The 14104-nt window shown below is 42.7% G+C and overlaps 1 protein-coding gene across 8 annotated transcripts in view; it reads right to left on the bottom strand.

The window, feature by feature from the left end:
• The window catches only part of PTPRT (protein tyrosine phosphatase receptor type T), a 190047-nt gene that overhangs the window by 56782 nt on the left and 119161 nt on the right, over positions 1–14104 (bottom strand). For all 8 annotated transcript variants that reach the window (XM_075177592.1, XM_075177598.1, XM_075177593.1 and 5 more), the window contains exon 7: positions 8873–9166. In XM_075177592.1, coding sequence (XP_075033693.1) covers positions 8873–9166 — 294 coding nt within the window. The remainder of the gene's footprint in view (positions 1–8872; positions 9167–14104) is intronic.

Below are 14104 nucleotides of genomic sequence, written 5' to 3'. Positions count from 1 at the left end.
ACGGGCCCCCCTGGGCTGCAGGGCCCCCGGGCACCTGCCCATTGTGCCCTATGGGAAAGACGGCCCTGACTGGGAGCATAATGGCACATGGGTGGCTGAGAGCCACCCCAAACCCTATTTCAATAGTTCTGCCACAGGAATGACAATGACACTAAACATTGTCCTGAGGATGAGGGTTGAGCACTCAAAACACTTACGAATATGTAGAATTGTACATTGAATGAGGCAACTTCAGGAGAACTGCTTGGGAACACGTGCACATTCAAAGTCAAGGGATTGGTTAGTAACATTCTTTTTGTAAATACCCTACTATATTCCCAACATTGTACTTAACTGTGGCAGCTTCCATTACTTTTCCCTGTCTTCTGTAACAAACCACTAACATCCAATGGCGAAATTATCATAAAAATAAGGCAAGATGTCCTTTTGAACAATAAAAAGAGAACAGTTGATATTCTTTATGCATTTATGCAAATCATAAAGAGGGACATCAATAATGCTAAGATTTTTCTGTTAAACCACAGTTTGCAAGTAATGAGATACATGTCTGAGGTCAATGAGGAGGAATGTCCATACCCTAGAACCTTATGTAAGGAACTATGTTAATAAACATTACATAGTAGCTGTGCAGGAAAAACTACATCATTTAAGCCTTACATGTTTGTTTGTACATAAGGGTATTGCAGCAGGGCTAAAAAGCAAAAACTATATTCACGTATTAACTCTCATTTCACTTAAGTTTATTAAATAGCTAATTGTTGAAAAAACTTATGAAGGATACGATTTGCATACACATTTCTTCATGAAAAACTGAATTCAAAATGAATAAATCAAAGGCAAACATGACCTCACGTTTTAAAGTACTGCAATAAGCAGCTGCTGAGAGAAGCGTTCTGCCTTACTAGAGAGCTCACTGCGTTACATGTATAGCAGAAATACAACTTACAACTATTTAATCTTTGGCTTTCATATAGTCTTGTTTGTCATGTTAGCTAGTACAATAAATCTAAGCTACTTTCATGATGTTTCACACAATGCAACTTAATTCTTCTGAGATTTCTTTAATCTAGTCACACTGGAGACCAGGATCGAAGACTAATGTGAACTACATTTTTTTTTTTTGAGTGAATGAAGTACAGTTGAGTGTTGAATGGCTGTAAATCTGTTTCATTCAATTAGCAATGTCCACCTCTTTGTTATTATTTACTATATATCAAACCTGCCTATTTTCTATTTTTCCCCTCCGGGTGATCCACTGAGGAGGTTAATTGCAAATGCGGAGGGAACAGATTGCCACAAAACACGTAATTTTGCATAATTTCGACGCAGATGTGGGGCCAAAATAACATGATGGACTGCAAATTACATCATTGATGTCCCCGTCCAGCCCACATCACTATGAACTGGGAGGAAGTGGAGCCACTGGGAGGACAGTGCCAGAGTTGCCAAGATAAGAAGAAAAGAAGATTCTGCTTACCGAATCACTAACACCGGGATGCCATTAAATTATTTTATCCTTCTGCACTCCACAGCATTGGTGACAGTGAATCTGTATGGATTTGCTGTCAACCAATTAGTCGACAGTATAGTGAGCCAATTAGGGATCACCTCCGTCCATTTGAATTTTGGTGTTGCGGTGAGGCAATCTGTACTCACTGTGTTGTTGCCCTGTGCCCTCGTAATGGCTTCTATACAGCCATTGTGAATGGCAAGTGCAGTCCAAAGGTGAAGAGAGACCTGCAAGGAGCTCCGGAGATGAGTCGACGAGATCAAGACAGAAGACTTGCGAAGATGGAGTGGTGCCGAGTTCATTAGAGAAGATGACTAGGCAAGCCAGAAGAGTTTCAGTGGAAGGTTAAAGATGGCAACAGACAGCGGAGAGCCAGGGAATGTTGAGATCAACATAAAAGACTGTTAGAAACCATCAACTGGAGAAGCAGCCAGCGAAAGCTGGCAGAGAAAGGCGAGGCCATTGGGCACCAATTTCTCAGGTCCACGCCTGCACTCTATCTTCTGCACACTTTTGTAGGCCCATGCAGCAATAGTAAGCACAAGGCCCGTGGTATCTTAGAATATTGTAGGACTATTCATTTATGTGGGGCACATTGGATATTCTGGCTTGGAAACTTGTGGTCCTATATTGCTCAGGAATAGTCTGTGGGGCACAGTAGTTTCAGGCTTAGAAGCCTGAGGGGCACAGTTATTCAGGATTAGCCACTAAGCCTGAACAGACAAATTCTGTTGCTAGGCCTGTCACCAGTAGGAGGTTAGCCCTGTGATTGAGAGACCGTGCCCGTTCTGTTCCCCCATCATCCTTTAACCCCTGGTGGCCATTTTGTAGTGGCCTCTTAGAGACCTTTGAGTTACACCTTTATTGTGTGCTGCCCTCAAAGGTGAGGCCCCCATTAAAGGCAGGCTTTTGAGGTGGTTCCCGGTTACAGAATCAAGGAGTCTGGCCCCCATTAAAGGTAGGCTTTTGGTATCTAGTTTATTGTTTTGTCTGTCACTCTGTGGATTTGGTGATTTGAACTGTGGGGATTCTAGAAAAGAATAGTACACTACACCTAGTGCTAGAATGAAAGTTGACTGGTGTGAAAAGCACGCCAAACAAACTGCTCCTCACACAGGTTTTACTGAACCACTTTGCTGGTTATTATCTTGTCAGGATGGATAACACACAGCCTCTGCAATGTCTTCAGCAATCCCACCAAACATATTCAAAATATCTACAGAGTCCCATAGCCCTAACACTGGCAATTACAGTTAGATCCCTAACTGGCCACTTGTTGGCACCAGTCTCCCATCCACAGCACAAACCCAGCTATTTAAGCTTCCTCTCAAAGTATTGCTCTTGCTGATTCCTTAATTCATTAGGCCAGATGCTCCACCTGTGTTCCTGTGCTGTGTGTGTGAAGGTGTACAAAGTTAACCCTGTCTGCATCCTCAGCCTGCAGATTCCTAGGGAAACCACCAGTCCTTTCTCTATTAGTATGTAGCAAACTGCCCCCATTGCCACACTAGTCACGAAGAACATTGCTAGGACCAGGGCGCTGCTGTTGTACCGTTGTTGTAGTTAGCCCTAGAGTGGGTGGTATATACTAGCTCGGTAGACAGCTCTGTGGAAAGGTTGTTGCCTATTTTCCCAGATGCCATTCATTGAAGTTGCAGACAACCATCAAGAGGAAACAGAGACTATACTGCGGGTAACCCTATTTGGTTTTGTATTTCTTTTGGTGGGGTCCCCAAAAGTAAAATGGATGAGAGAGATATTCGGAAGGGATACTTCCCTGTCATGAATATCTACAGCCCTGCACCCAGGCCCAGACCAAAACTGAGGTGTCAACAATAGAAATAGAGTGCAGGGTCTCTACTTGTGCCCATCACCTCAGACACCCCCTTCTTTCCACTCTGTATTGTTTCACCCAAATAAGTGTTGTGGTCTCTCCCCTAGACCGAAACATGGTGTGGGAAGCTATGCTGAGGAGTTAGTACGAATGGTAGGTGGACCAATCATGATCAGATAAGAACTGTGTGCACGTCTCATTTCCTGTAGGCGCCACAAGGATGCAAGAGAGCGTATAGCGGATACCTTGAATTTGGGAGTCTCCCGGTTATGTTCTCAAAACTTTTCCCGCCTACTTGTCATGAAGTTACTTATGTATTACGTATCTTCCGCGTGTGAGGTAGGAAGAGTAAGCAAGTATGCCATTAGCTAACAAAAATAAAAGGCAAGATTAGAAAAAAAGATAGAAGAACAGCACACGCGGAACAGATGCTTGTGTTATGTTTCTATTTATGTTGTCCAACATTTTAGCAATATATTTTGCCATTTATCCTCTAATTGCCTGCCGTGAACCAGGACAATGGAACACTTTTTGTAACAACTTGCTCTCTGAATGCACCTTGGAGTTATGTGGGCACAGTGCACTTTCCATATACACATTTACATGCAGACGTTGCATTGAGTATATTGCCATATCTGACAGAAATGCACACAATGGTATAATCATAGTGCACGCATCACTAGTCAATGAACAACTAAAATTCACAAAGCACCATGTATACACAATTGCAATGCAAGCCTGTTTTCATTCATTTTCAATGGGTTAACGTAGCAGTTTTTTTTAAGCCCACTGTATAATTAAGAGGTAATCATATTCTCAATCACAGAGTGAAATGGAGGTGGGGCTGTGAGAGACAGAGGTTTCCTGGGGAGAAGTCATTGTGTGGGACGCAGCATGGTGCATCGGCTCTCCGTAAAAAAGCGCGGTACTACACTCCCCTCATTACAATAAAAACACCTCATTTTACCTGCAGGGATCCAGCCCAAACGCCTCCCTCTTCTGCAGCACAGATCCAGGGGAAAGAAGGAAAGGGAGGCAGGAGCTGCAGGTGTTTAACTATTCAAGGTCCTTTGACAAAGTGTTCATGTACATTACATACATACTGCTATATATAATAAATACACTTTTATATGCACGCCTAAAATATGTACATATAGATATGCAGGAATTCACATACATATTAATACATGCATACATATAAATATATATACATATAATACAGATATCCATAAATGCAGACTGACTGGCTCATGCAAAACATTAAGCTATCTTTCCCCAGCTTTTTTATCTCTGTGGATATGAGAACCAATTGTTGGGTGCTCTGCGCTGCATAGTTATAGAAAGTATCTCTAGCAAGCTCCTCTTTCAATAAGTGAAAACTGGTAAACAGGGCTTGCATATATTGGCAGTGAATATAAATACACACAGAGATTGCAAGGCTCATCTTTAAATATTCAGAGCTTTAAAAAGAACAATGGCAGTAATAGAATACAACAGAAGATAGAATAGAACACCGAGGCATATAGCAGAGAGAGAGTGAGAGAGAAAGAGAGAGAGGGAGAGAGAGGGGGGGAGAGAGAGAGAGAACACAATGACAGAGGAGATGAGACAGTGAGAGGAAAGACAGAACACAGCTAGAGAGGGGATATAGCACAGCAAGACAGCAGATCAAACACAGAGAGAGAATGGATAGGACACAGCGGTGGAAGAGATGGGACACAGAGGGAGAAGGGATAGGACACAGTGAGAAAATAGGGACATAGGGGAGAGAGAGGATGAAACACAGCAAGAGGAGTAAGTAAACAATGTGCAATATGGGATCACGACAAAAGAGGGGATGAAACAGAAAAAATGGGCAATGATATACAAAGAGAAAAGGTGACACACAGGGAGAGATGTAATAGAATAGGGCAAGATAATAGCTGAAACAGAGAGGAGACACTGTGAGAGGGAAGGAGACAGCGATAGAGGGAATGAGTTGCAGCCAGCAATGGAGAGAGATAAAGCCAGAAGCAGGATTGTAGACAGCCAGAGATGGGATAGGACACTGTCAGAGAGGTGATTTGAGTCAGAGATGGGATGGAAGACAGCTAGAGAGGGGATGGGATATGGCTAGTGATGGGCAGTACGCTGCCAGAGAGGGAAAGGGAGATGGCCAGAGATGGGCAGCACATTGCCAGAGAGGGGATGGGAGATGGCCAGAGATGGGCAGTACACTACTAGAGAGGGGATGGGAGACGGCCAGAGATGGGTAGCACAGTGCCAGAGAGGGGATGGGAGATGGCCAGAGATAGGCAGTACACTGCCAGAGAGGGGATGGGAGATGGCCAGAGATGGGCAGTACACTACTCGAGAGGGGATGGGAGATGGCCAGAGATGGGCAATACACTGCCACATAAGGGATGGGAGATGGACAGAGATGGGCAGTACACTGCCAGAGAGGGGATGGGAGATGGACAGAGATGGGCAGTACACTGCCAGAGAGGGGATGGGAGATCGCCAGAGATGGGCAATGTACTGCCACATCGGGGATGGGAGATGGGCAGTACACTGCCACATAGGGGATGGGAGATTGCCAGAGATGAGTAATACACTGCACATCGGGGATGGGAGATGGTCAGAGATGGGCAGTACGCTGCCACATAGGGGATGTGAGATGGCCAGAGATGGGCAGTACACTACTACAGAGGGGGGTTGGGAGACAGCCAGATATGGGGGACGCCAATGTCAAAGATGTGATAAGACGCAGCCAGAGAAGTGGTTGAAAATAGAAAAAGTGGATGGAGACATCTAGAGAGGAAGCAGGATACTGAAAGAAAAGAGGAGAAAGTGAGGGAATAGGACACACAGAGAGTCATAGATAGGATGGGAGATCCCATAGATGGTGGGAGACAGAGAAAGGGGATAGGAGACAGCCAGGGACATACTAGGACGCTGTCAGAGGGGTGATGGAAGAAAGACAGGCAGGGGATTAGACACAAATTTAAATAAACAGTGTATGTAAATAGGGTAGCTGTGTGAAAAAACAGGGCAAGAGAAGAGGTAAAACTCCTAGAAACGAGAATGAAAGAGAGTAAGGGTGAATGATGCTTTGAAAACATTCTCATAGAATGAAACGCGTTAGGCGGTGTTAGCAGAAGGAAATGCTGATTACCACATAGCGAATGTGTTTTACCTAGTTGATTTTGTCTATAGTTTTATTGAGAAGTCTAACCAACCTATAAAGAACTTGTGCGTCTATTTTTCCGGAGGGGAGAAGACAGTTCTATACGGCTGGCCACCTGAACTAATTACCGCTACTAAGAGGATCGTATTCCTGCTTCGTTTTAAGACTGTCATCACAGGATTTGGGTAAAGAGTGAGCGGTTGATTATTTAATTTGATAAGAAAACTGTTATACGCCATGTGATGAATACACACCCTGTTATGTACTCCGGTGTACTATGGAGTGATTGATTCATATAGGAAAACGTATATAACTTTGTGATAAAGAGAGTATTTGTTCTAAGCCAGAGGACGCTCCTACTCAGGGATATCTGAACCTAATAATTTTAGCCGAAGATAATATCCCACGTTTCAGGTGATTGGGAAAACATTCTGTATGGGGAAAGAACTTCCAATACTGTTTATGTGGTTATACAAACGACAGAGCTCTTTAAAGATTACAAAGTGTTAGTTTTTTGTAACTCAATTATAGGCACCAAAAATATATTTTGCATTTGTATATGTTTAAGATTATTTTTATGCAAGTGGAATTTTATGATTTAGTATATAAAATATTTTTGAATGATAAAATGTGTGATGCTTGTGGCTTCCTTTTTCTGCCCTCTGTGTTTTATTAATACAATAGACTTTATAGAGCGCTGTATTAATTAGTTTGTGTAGTAAGGGGGAATGAGACAGCGAGAGGAGATTAGGCTGCTTCTTTCTGAAACAAGACCAATCTCACAAGAACTGACAGCTTGAAATAGGAGTGCCAGTTACTATATTGCTTCTTCTGCTAAGGTAAAATGAGAAAGAGCCATAACAGTGTCACTTGGGGTCCAAATTACCCTGAAGGTAGTCGAATGTTTGCATAACTATATGTGCTTATATTTAAACAGTTTTTCAATGTCCTGTTAATAAAATACTATGTACATGAGCCATGTAATAAACCAGCCTGTTCCACCGATTTAATCACATTTACACACTGAATCCAACACCATTCCCCGTAATGAAATGTAGGAACCACTATAATATAAGCAGGTTCACATTCTAAAGAGACCACTTGAAACTAGCTCTAAATGTCTGTTTATTAACAGAAGAATTTTAGTGCACATTAACCCTGAGCTGAGAAACCTTACAGTGATTACACTTGGGGTAATGTTTTAGAAGAGGTATTATGGGAATAAGGCTAGTATATCATTACACATCTGCACAAGGAACACTACTAATAATGATGACCGGGCTATACATTATAGCACAAATGAGGAATACACATTGCAAAAGTGGGGGGGGGCGGACAATTTATGTAGAAACTGTTAATGAGTATGCAATGTTGAATATGGATGCCAAGTAGCTACAATACATACTGACAGGAAACAGTGTTTAATGAGTATATGCAGTAGAATACATCAGTAAGTAAATAAATGTAATCTATACAAAGCAAAATTTAAATTGTATTTAAATATCATGGATCTTGGAATATTAAAGCCTTTTGCCATCACACTGTATAACTGTTTTTAAAGCAGCAATCCGACATAGGTTTATCTTTTTCATTAAATTGCAAGATAAATACCCTTTAAGCATGCACCTGATGGGGTGCTTTGTCATTTTTTTTAGCTGTCCTTTTACAAATCATTATCTCCTTTTCAAAATCTCTCTGGATGTTGCAAGAAAATATGGTTGCCAGTTACAGACACAGGGACACAGCTCTCAGCATGCATGTGAAAGCAGAGGGCAGAGGAAGATGAGGATTTTATAGTACACAGAGCAGACAGAGCTCAGAGGGGTATCTCAAAGCCTCTCTGCTCACTACATCATGTGCCATGTTAGTCCATGACACTGCCGAATTACAAATAATTAATAACACCCTGAAGAAACAAACCATGGAAATATGGTAAATGCCAAGATTCTTCTTATAGCCCCCCACAATTGTTTACATTAAATAATGCACCTCATGGTTTCATGGGATTGCTGCTTTAATTCTGTGCCTGACATTAAATCATCATATGCACTACACCAGGACTGTTGCAGCAACGTCTCAAAACAGTTCACTGTAATAAGGATGTAGGAAGCATGAAATCGAACAGCAGTAATACATTTCCCTTTTAAAAAAATCAAACCAATCACAAGAAAGAACAGAAAAATCTGCATTTCCAGTTATATTGCATATTGTGTAAATCATTTTTGCAATTGCTGTCTGGAGCTGCAGCTTTAATAAATGTCCTCACTGTGCAATATAAATTACACAAATATCTTTTCAGTGTTTATTGGGAATCATCTCAGATGTAATAAGCAAACAAACATATAGTTGCACTCCAGCCTACCTGCACATTTTGTCCTAGTTGTGAGTGGCGGTCCTGGTGGTCCTGTGCCACCTTCACCAGGACGGGTTAACAGGACACGTATTTCATACTCCACATCAGGATCTAAGTGCCATAGTTTGTATGTGGGTCCATCCATCACATGGGTCTCAGCCCAGCTGCCTGACGTGGTCCTGTATTCCACTTCCTTTAGGACAATTGGCCCATCACCAATGATTGAGTTAGCATTTGGTTTGATCCACAAATATGTGGCTCCCACTGCCAGAAGTTCAGGGGGTGCAATAGGCTTTGGTGGTTCTGGATGGGCACGGAGAAAAGGACATAAGCATTAACAAAACAGTATGGTGTTGCATAAATATGATATATTTTTAACAGTTAAGAGTTAATGCTAAATTCATAAGTCAAAAAATGTATATTGAATACAATATACTGTACTGTGTAATAACAGTAAAATATTTATAAATATTTTAATGATGGCCATTTATACGCATATTAAGGTCACTTGTGTATTATTATTGCTCTCAGTGCAATGCCGACCACGAGGCAATATGAGAATGTTCCGTTTAGGGTTTAGAGCTTTCTTGCAGCATCTTCTTCTCAGGTGAGAATGTTTCCTCAGTTGGCATTTTTGGCCTGTCATATCTGCCTCTCTGCATTACAAAAAACAAGAGGTGGATTTTAACATTGTGAACGGCCAGAGACTTACTGTCACAGAAGCAGAAAAGTGGCTGTCATTAGAGCTCATACTCCAGGCTGCATAATTTTACTTAGATGGGCTGCATAGTGCTGTAGTTTTCCTGAGAGGTTGTGCAGATCAGTCAGTCACCACTGACTGCATCTTGCTGCTCAGACCATATGAATGTACCATGCTGGCACTTTTGTTTCTTAATCATTTGAGAGAAGGTAAAATTATTTCTGACCAGGAGATCTGAATGAGCTCCTCTTATGGGCTACCTATCGCCCATCATTGATAGGCCTAGGCAAAATCGGCGCCCTCTCCCCCCCCCCTGCAAAAATCGGCGCCCTCTTCCCTCCTCCCTCCTCACCCCGTCTTTTCTTACCTTGTCTCACCACCGCCGCCTCTCTGCTCCGTCTCCTCCCCTCCATTCACTGACACTAGTGAGTGGAGGGGAGGAGACGGAGCAGAGAGGCGGCGGTGGTGAGCAATAGCCTCTTCCCCCCCTCCCCATGCATCTGAATGCTGTGCGGCGGCCGTGACAGGTATGGTCAGCGGTCGCCGCACAGTTTTAAAATTAATTTCCAGTTCTGTGGCGCCCTCCAGAGCCCGGCGCCCTAGGCAAGTGCCTAACCTTGCCTAATGGGAGCGCCGGCCCTGCAGAAATGACTTATCTGATACCCACATCTACTTTCCTGAGACACCTTTTAGATTCTACTTCATGAAATCACATTTCTATTAAAAGCCACCTTACGAGCAAATGAACCACCCCATAAAAGCTTGAATAGCATTAGCCAATGTACTGAAAATGTACCCTCTGCAGTGCATAATAATGTATACAGTATATATAAACTGACAATAAACAATCTTCAGTGTATCATTTTAATTAGCATGTATGCGCTGGGAACCTAAAACACTGTTTAATGATAATTGGCATCCATACACTGGTAATGAACATACTGTACTACAGTCTATAATGATGTAGATTATCTATTAACAGATAATTAAATCAGCGCTGTATAATGGTAGTTAACATTTACATTCCACTGTATGAGAATAATTTGTGCAGACAGTTAGATATAGAACATTCTACAAATTACAATGGCCAGTATACAGTAATTCTACACATAATAGCAATGCCTAATATCTACAGGCTAAGATTTAACAAACTACACTGTATCGTTATGTTGAGTATTTATGTATTGATAATGAATCCACACGATAATACATTAATGATGAAAGCATTACACTTTATAATGATGCCGAATGTCTATACACGTATAATGAACACACTGCTTTCTATAATGCTCTCCATGCCCCTAATAAATAAAATATGTGATTTTTATGAGTGTTCTGGATGGTTGTCTCCCAAGTCCACATTGAGTGTCTGTAGAATAATACCTGTATAATTATCTCCACTGAGAAATAAAACAATCAATAATTGATTGTAGGAGCCGCACCTGAGCTGATACGGATGTGAAGCCAGCGGAAATGCAATTAGTTATCTGAATGTTTAGGTACATGAACACATGCACAGGGGAGAGAAACAGGGTGAAGGGGGTCACTGCGACTACAAAAAAAGAACAGGGACTGAGAAATAGAATGGGAATGTGAAAAGGCTTTTTAAAGGTAGAAAATAAGAGCTGAGAGCTTGTGATTACTATTGGAAAAAACACAACGGTACAAAGCTCATTCAATCAGGGGGGTCTCGGCAACCTGCAAGAGAGAATCTAAGAGCAGGTATGAAATATGGGGAATGCAAGGTGACAGTGCATGTAGCAGCTAATGAGGAGGATTGCTGAAAGATTATGACAAGGATAAGACAAGGAGACAATGACTAATAATATTCAAGCACTGAAGAATAAACAATGTATAATGACCACATAAGTCAGAAGATGAGGCAAGAAATTGGGTGTCAGAGGGAGTCTTCATGACATGAAAGCAGATAATTATATGAATGAAGAAAGGGGGTCACACATTTGGCCACAAGATAAAACTTGGGGATCGGTGGGATCTAACAATACATTAAACGTATTGACACGTAGTACAATAAAAATACAAATGGTTTGTTTGGATGAGGAGGTTAAACAGTGTTCTGTTTCTTTTTGTGTTGCTGTATCTTTTATACTGTATGTACTTTGATGTTAGTTTGTGGCATATTTTGCATCGTCTCGTATAGTAGATGTAGTAGATTTATGTTATTTTGGGTCAGTATTATCCTTGATGCACTTGTAGATTTTACAATATAGGAGAAAGGCTGTTTCTCTCTGTCCCACTGTCATCCTGTGTCCACCTTTTGGCTTCTAATGGTTTCTGCAACCGGGGCCCGGACCTCCACTGAAAGCAGCATTTCCTTTTTTAATTTATTTTACAGGTTCCCCCTCCATCAAACGGCCCGCACACAAGCGGGGAGAGGGGTGTAGGGATGGTAGCGGAGGTGGAGGGAGGGGGAATTAGGGGGAGTGAGCTGATGGCTGCTCCCAGACCCTGTATAGGACACAGCCTGCAGAGCAAGCTGAGGAGCTCTAAGTCTCACAAGATTTGGTAATCTCACGAGACCTCTCTGCTCACTCTACAGGAAGTTCCCACCCTGACGGATGTCAGCAGCACCAGCACAGCATAGGTAAGTAAAGGCTGGGGTGTCATAACGTGTGGTGCGGTGATGTGGCTGGGAAAAGGATGTTGTGATGTAGCTGGTGAGGGGGTCTCGTTATGTGGCCGGGGAGGGGGTGTCGTGATGTAGCTGAGGAGTGTTGTGATTTGGCTGGGGAGGGGGTGTCATCATTTGGCTGGGGAGGGGTTGTCATTATGTGGTTGGGGAGGAGGTGTCGTGATGTGGCTGGTGTGGGGGTGTATTGATGTGGCTGGGGAGGGGGTGGTGTGATGTGGCTGGCAAAGGGGTGTCGTCATGTGGCTAGGTGAGAGCAACACAGTTTTAATACATAATACTTCATGCTCAAAGAGGATCAGCCACACCCCATATTGTCCATGCCCCCCAACACAATGTGGTCATGCCCTCTTCACCGCCAGCAGCACACACCCCTTTCCTGCTCATCTATGGAGGAGCCCCCAAAAATCTGCTGTACTTTGTGCGAGTCTGATCTTGGTGTATAACATATGTCAGATACATTGCAAGTACTATATCGTTAGTTGAGTTGTCCAACCCTCTTTTTTTTGACATGTAGAGGTTTGTAGTGGAATAAGTGTGGATTGCTATTATTAAAGACGATTACCAGAATGTGTACAGTCATGGCCAAAAGTTTTGAGAATGACACAAATATTATATTTCACGAAGTCTGCTGCCTCAGTTGTTATGATGCCAATATGCATATACTCCAGAATGTTATGAAGAGTGATCAGATGAATTGCAATTAATTTCAAAGTCCCTCTTTGCCATGAAAATGAACTGTATCCCCAAAACAATATTTCCACTACATTTTAGCCCTGCCACAAAAGGACCAGCTGACATCAGGTCAGTGGTTCTCTCTTTACCACAGGTGAAAGTGTTGACAAGGAAAAGGCCTGAAATCACTGTTATGCTGATTTGAGTTAGAATAACAGACTGGAAGCTTTAAAAGGAGGGTGGTGCTTGAAGTCATTGTTCTTCCTCTGTTAACCATGGTTACCTGCAAGGAAACATGTGCAGTCATCATTGCTTTGCACAAAAAGGGCTTCACAGGCAAGGATATTGCCGCTAGTAAGATTGCACCTAAAATCAACCATTTATTGGATCATCAAGAACTTCAAGCAGAGAGGTTCAATAGTTGTGAAGAAGGCTTCACGGCTCCCAAGAACTTCCAGCAAGTGCCAGGACCGTCTCCTAAAGTTGATTCAGCTGCGGGATCCGTGCACCACCAGTGCAGAACTTGCCCAGGAATGGCAGCAGGCAGGTGTGAGTGCATCTGCACACACAGTGAGGCAAAGACTTTTGGAGGATGACCTGGTGTCAAGAAGGCCAGCCAATAAGCCACTTATCTCCAGGAAAAACATCAGGGACAGACTGATATTCTCCAAAAGGTACAGGGATTAGACTGCTGAGAACTAGGGTAAATTAATGTTCCCTGATGAATCCCCTTTCAGCTTGTTTGGGGCATCTGGAAAAATGCTTGCTTGGAGAAGGAAAGGTGAGTGCTACCACCTGTGTCATGCCAACAGTAAAGCATCCCGAGACCATTCATGTGTGGGGTTGCTTCTCAACCAAGAGCACAGCCATGAATAAAGAATGGTACCAAAACATCATCCAAGAGCAACTTCTTCCAACCATCCAAGAACAGTTTGGTGACGAACAATGCCTTATCCAGCATGATGGAGCACCTTGCCATAAGGCAAAAGTGATAACTAAGTGGATTGGGATCAAAACATCGAAATTTTGGGTCCATGGCCAGGAAACTACCCAGACCTTAATCCTATTGAGAATTTGTGGTCAATCCTAAAGAGGCGGGTGGACAAACAAAAACCCACAAATTCTGACAAACTCCAAGCATGGATTAGGCAAGAATGGGCGGCCATCAGTCAGTACGTGGCCCAGAAGTTGACTGACAGCATGCCAGGGCGAATTG

This window comes from Mixophyes fleayi, chromosome 6 (genome assembly GCF_038048845.1).
Source record: "Mixophyes fleayi isolate aMixFle1 chromosome 6, aMixFle1.hap1, whole genome shotgun sequence".
NCBI lineage: Eukaryota > Metazoa > Chordata > Amphibia > Anura > Limnodynastidae > Mixophyes > Mixophyes fleayi.
The sequence above is the reverse complement of the archived record's forward strand: the minus strand, read 5'-3'. Positions and strand labels throughout refer to the sequence as shown.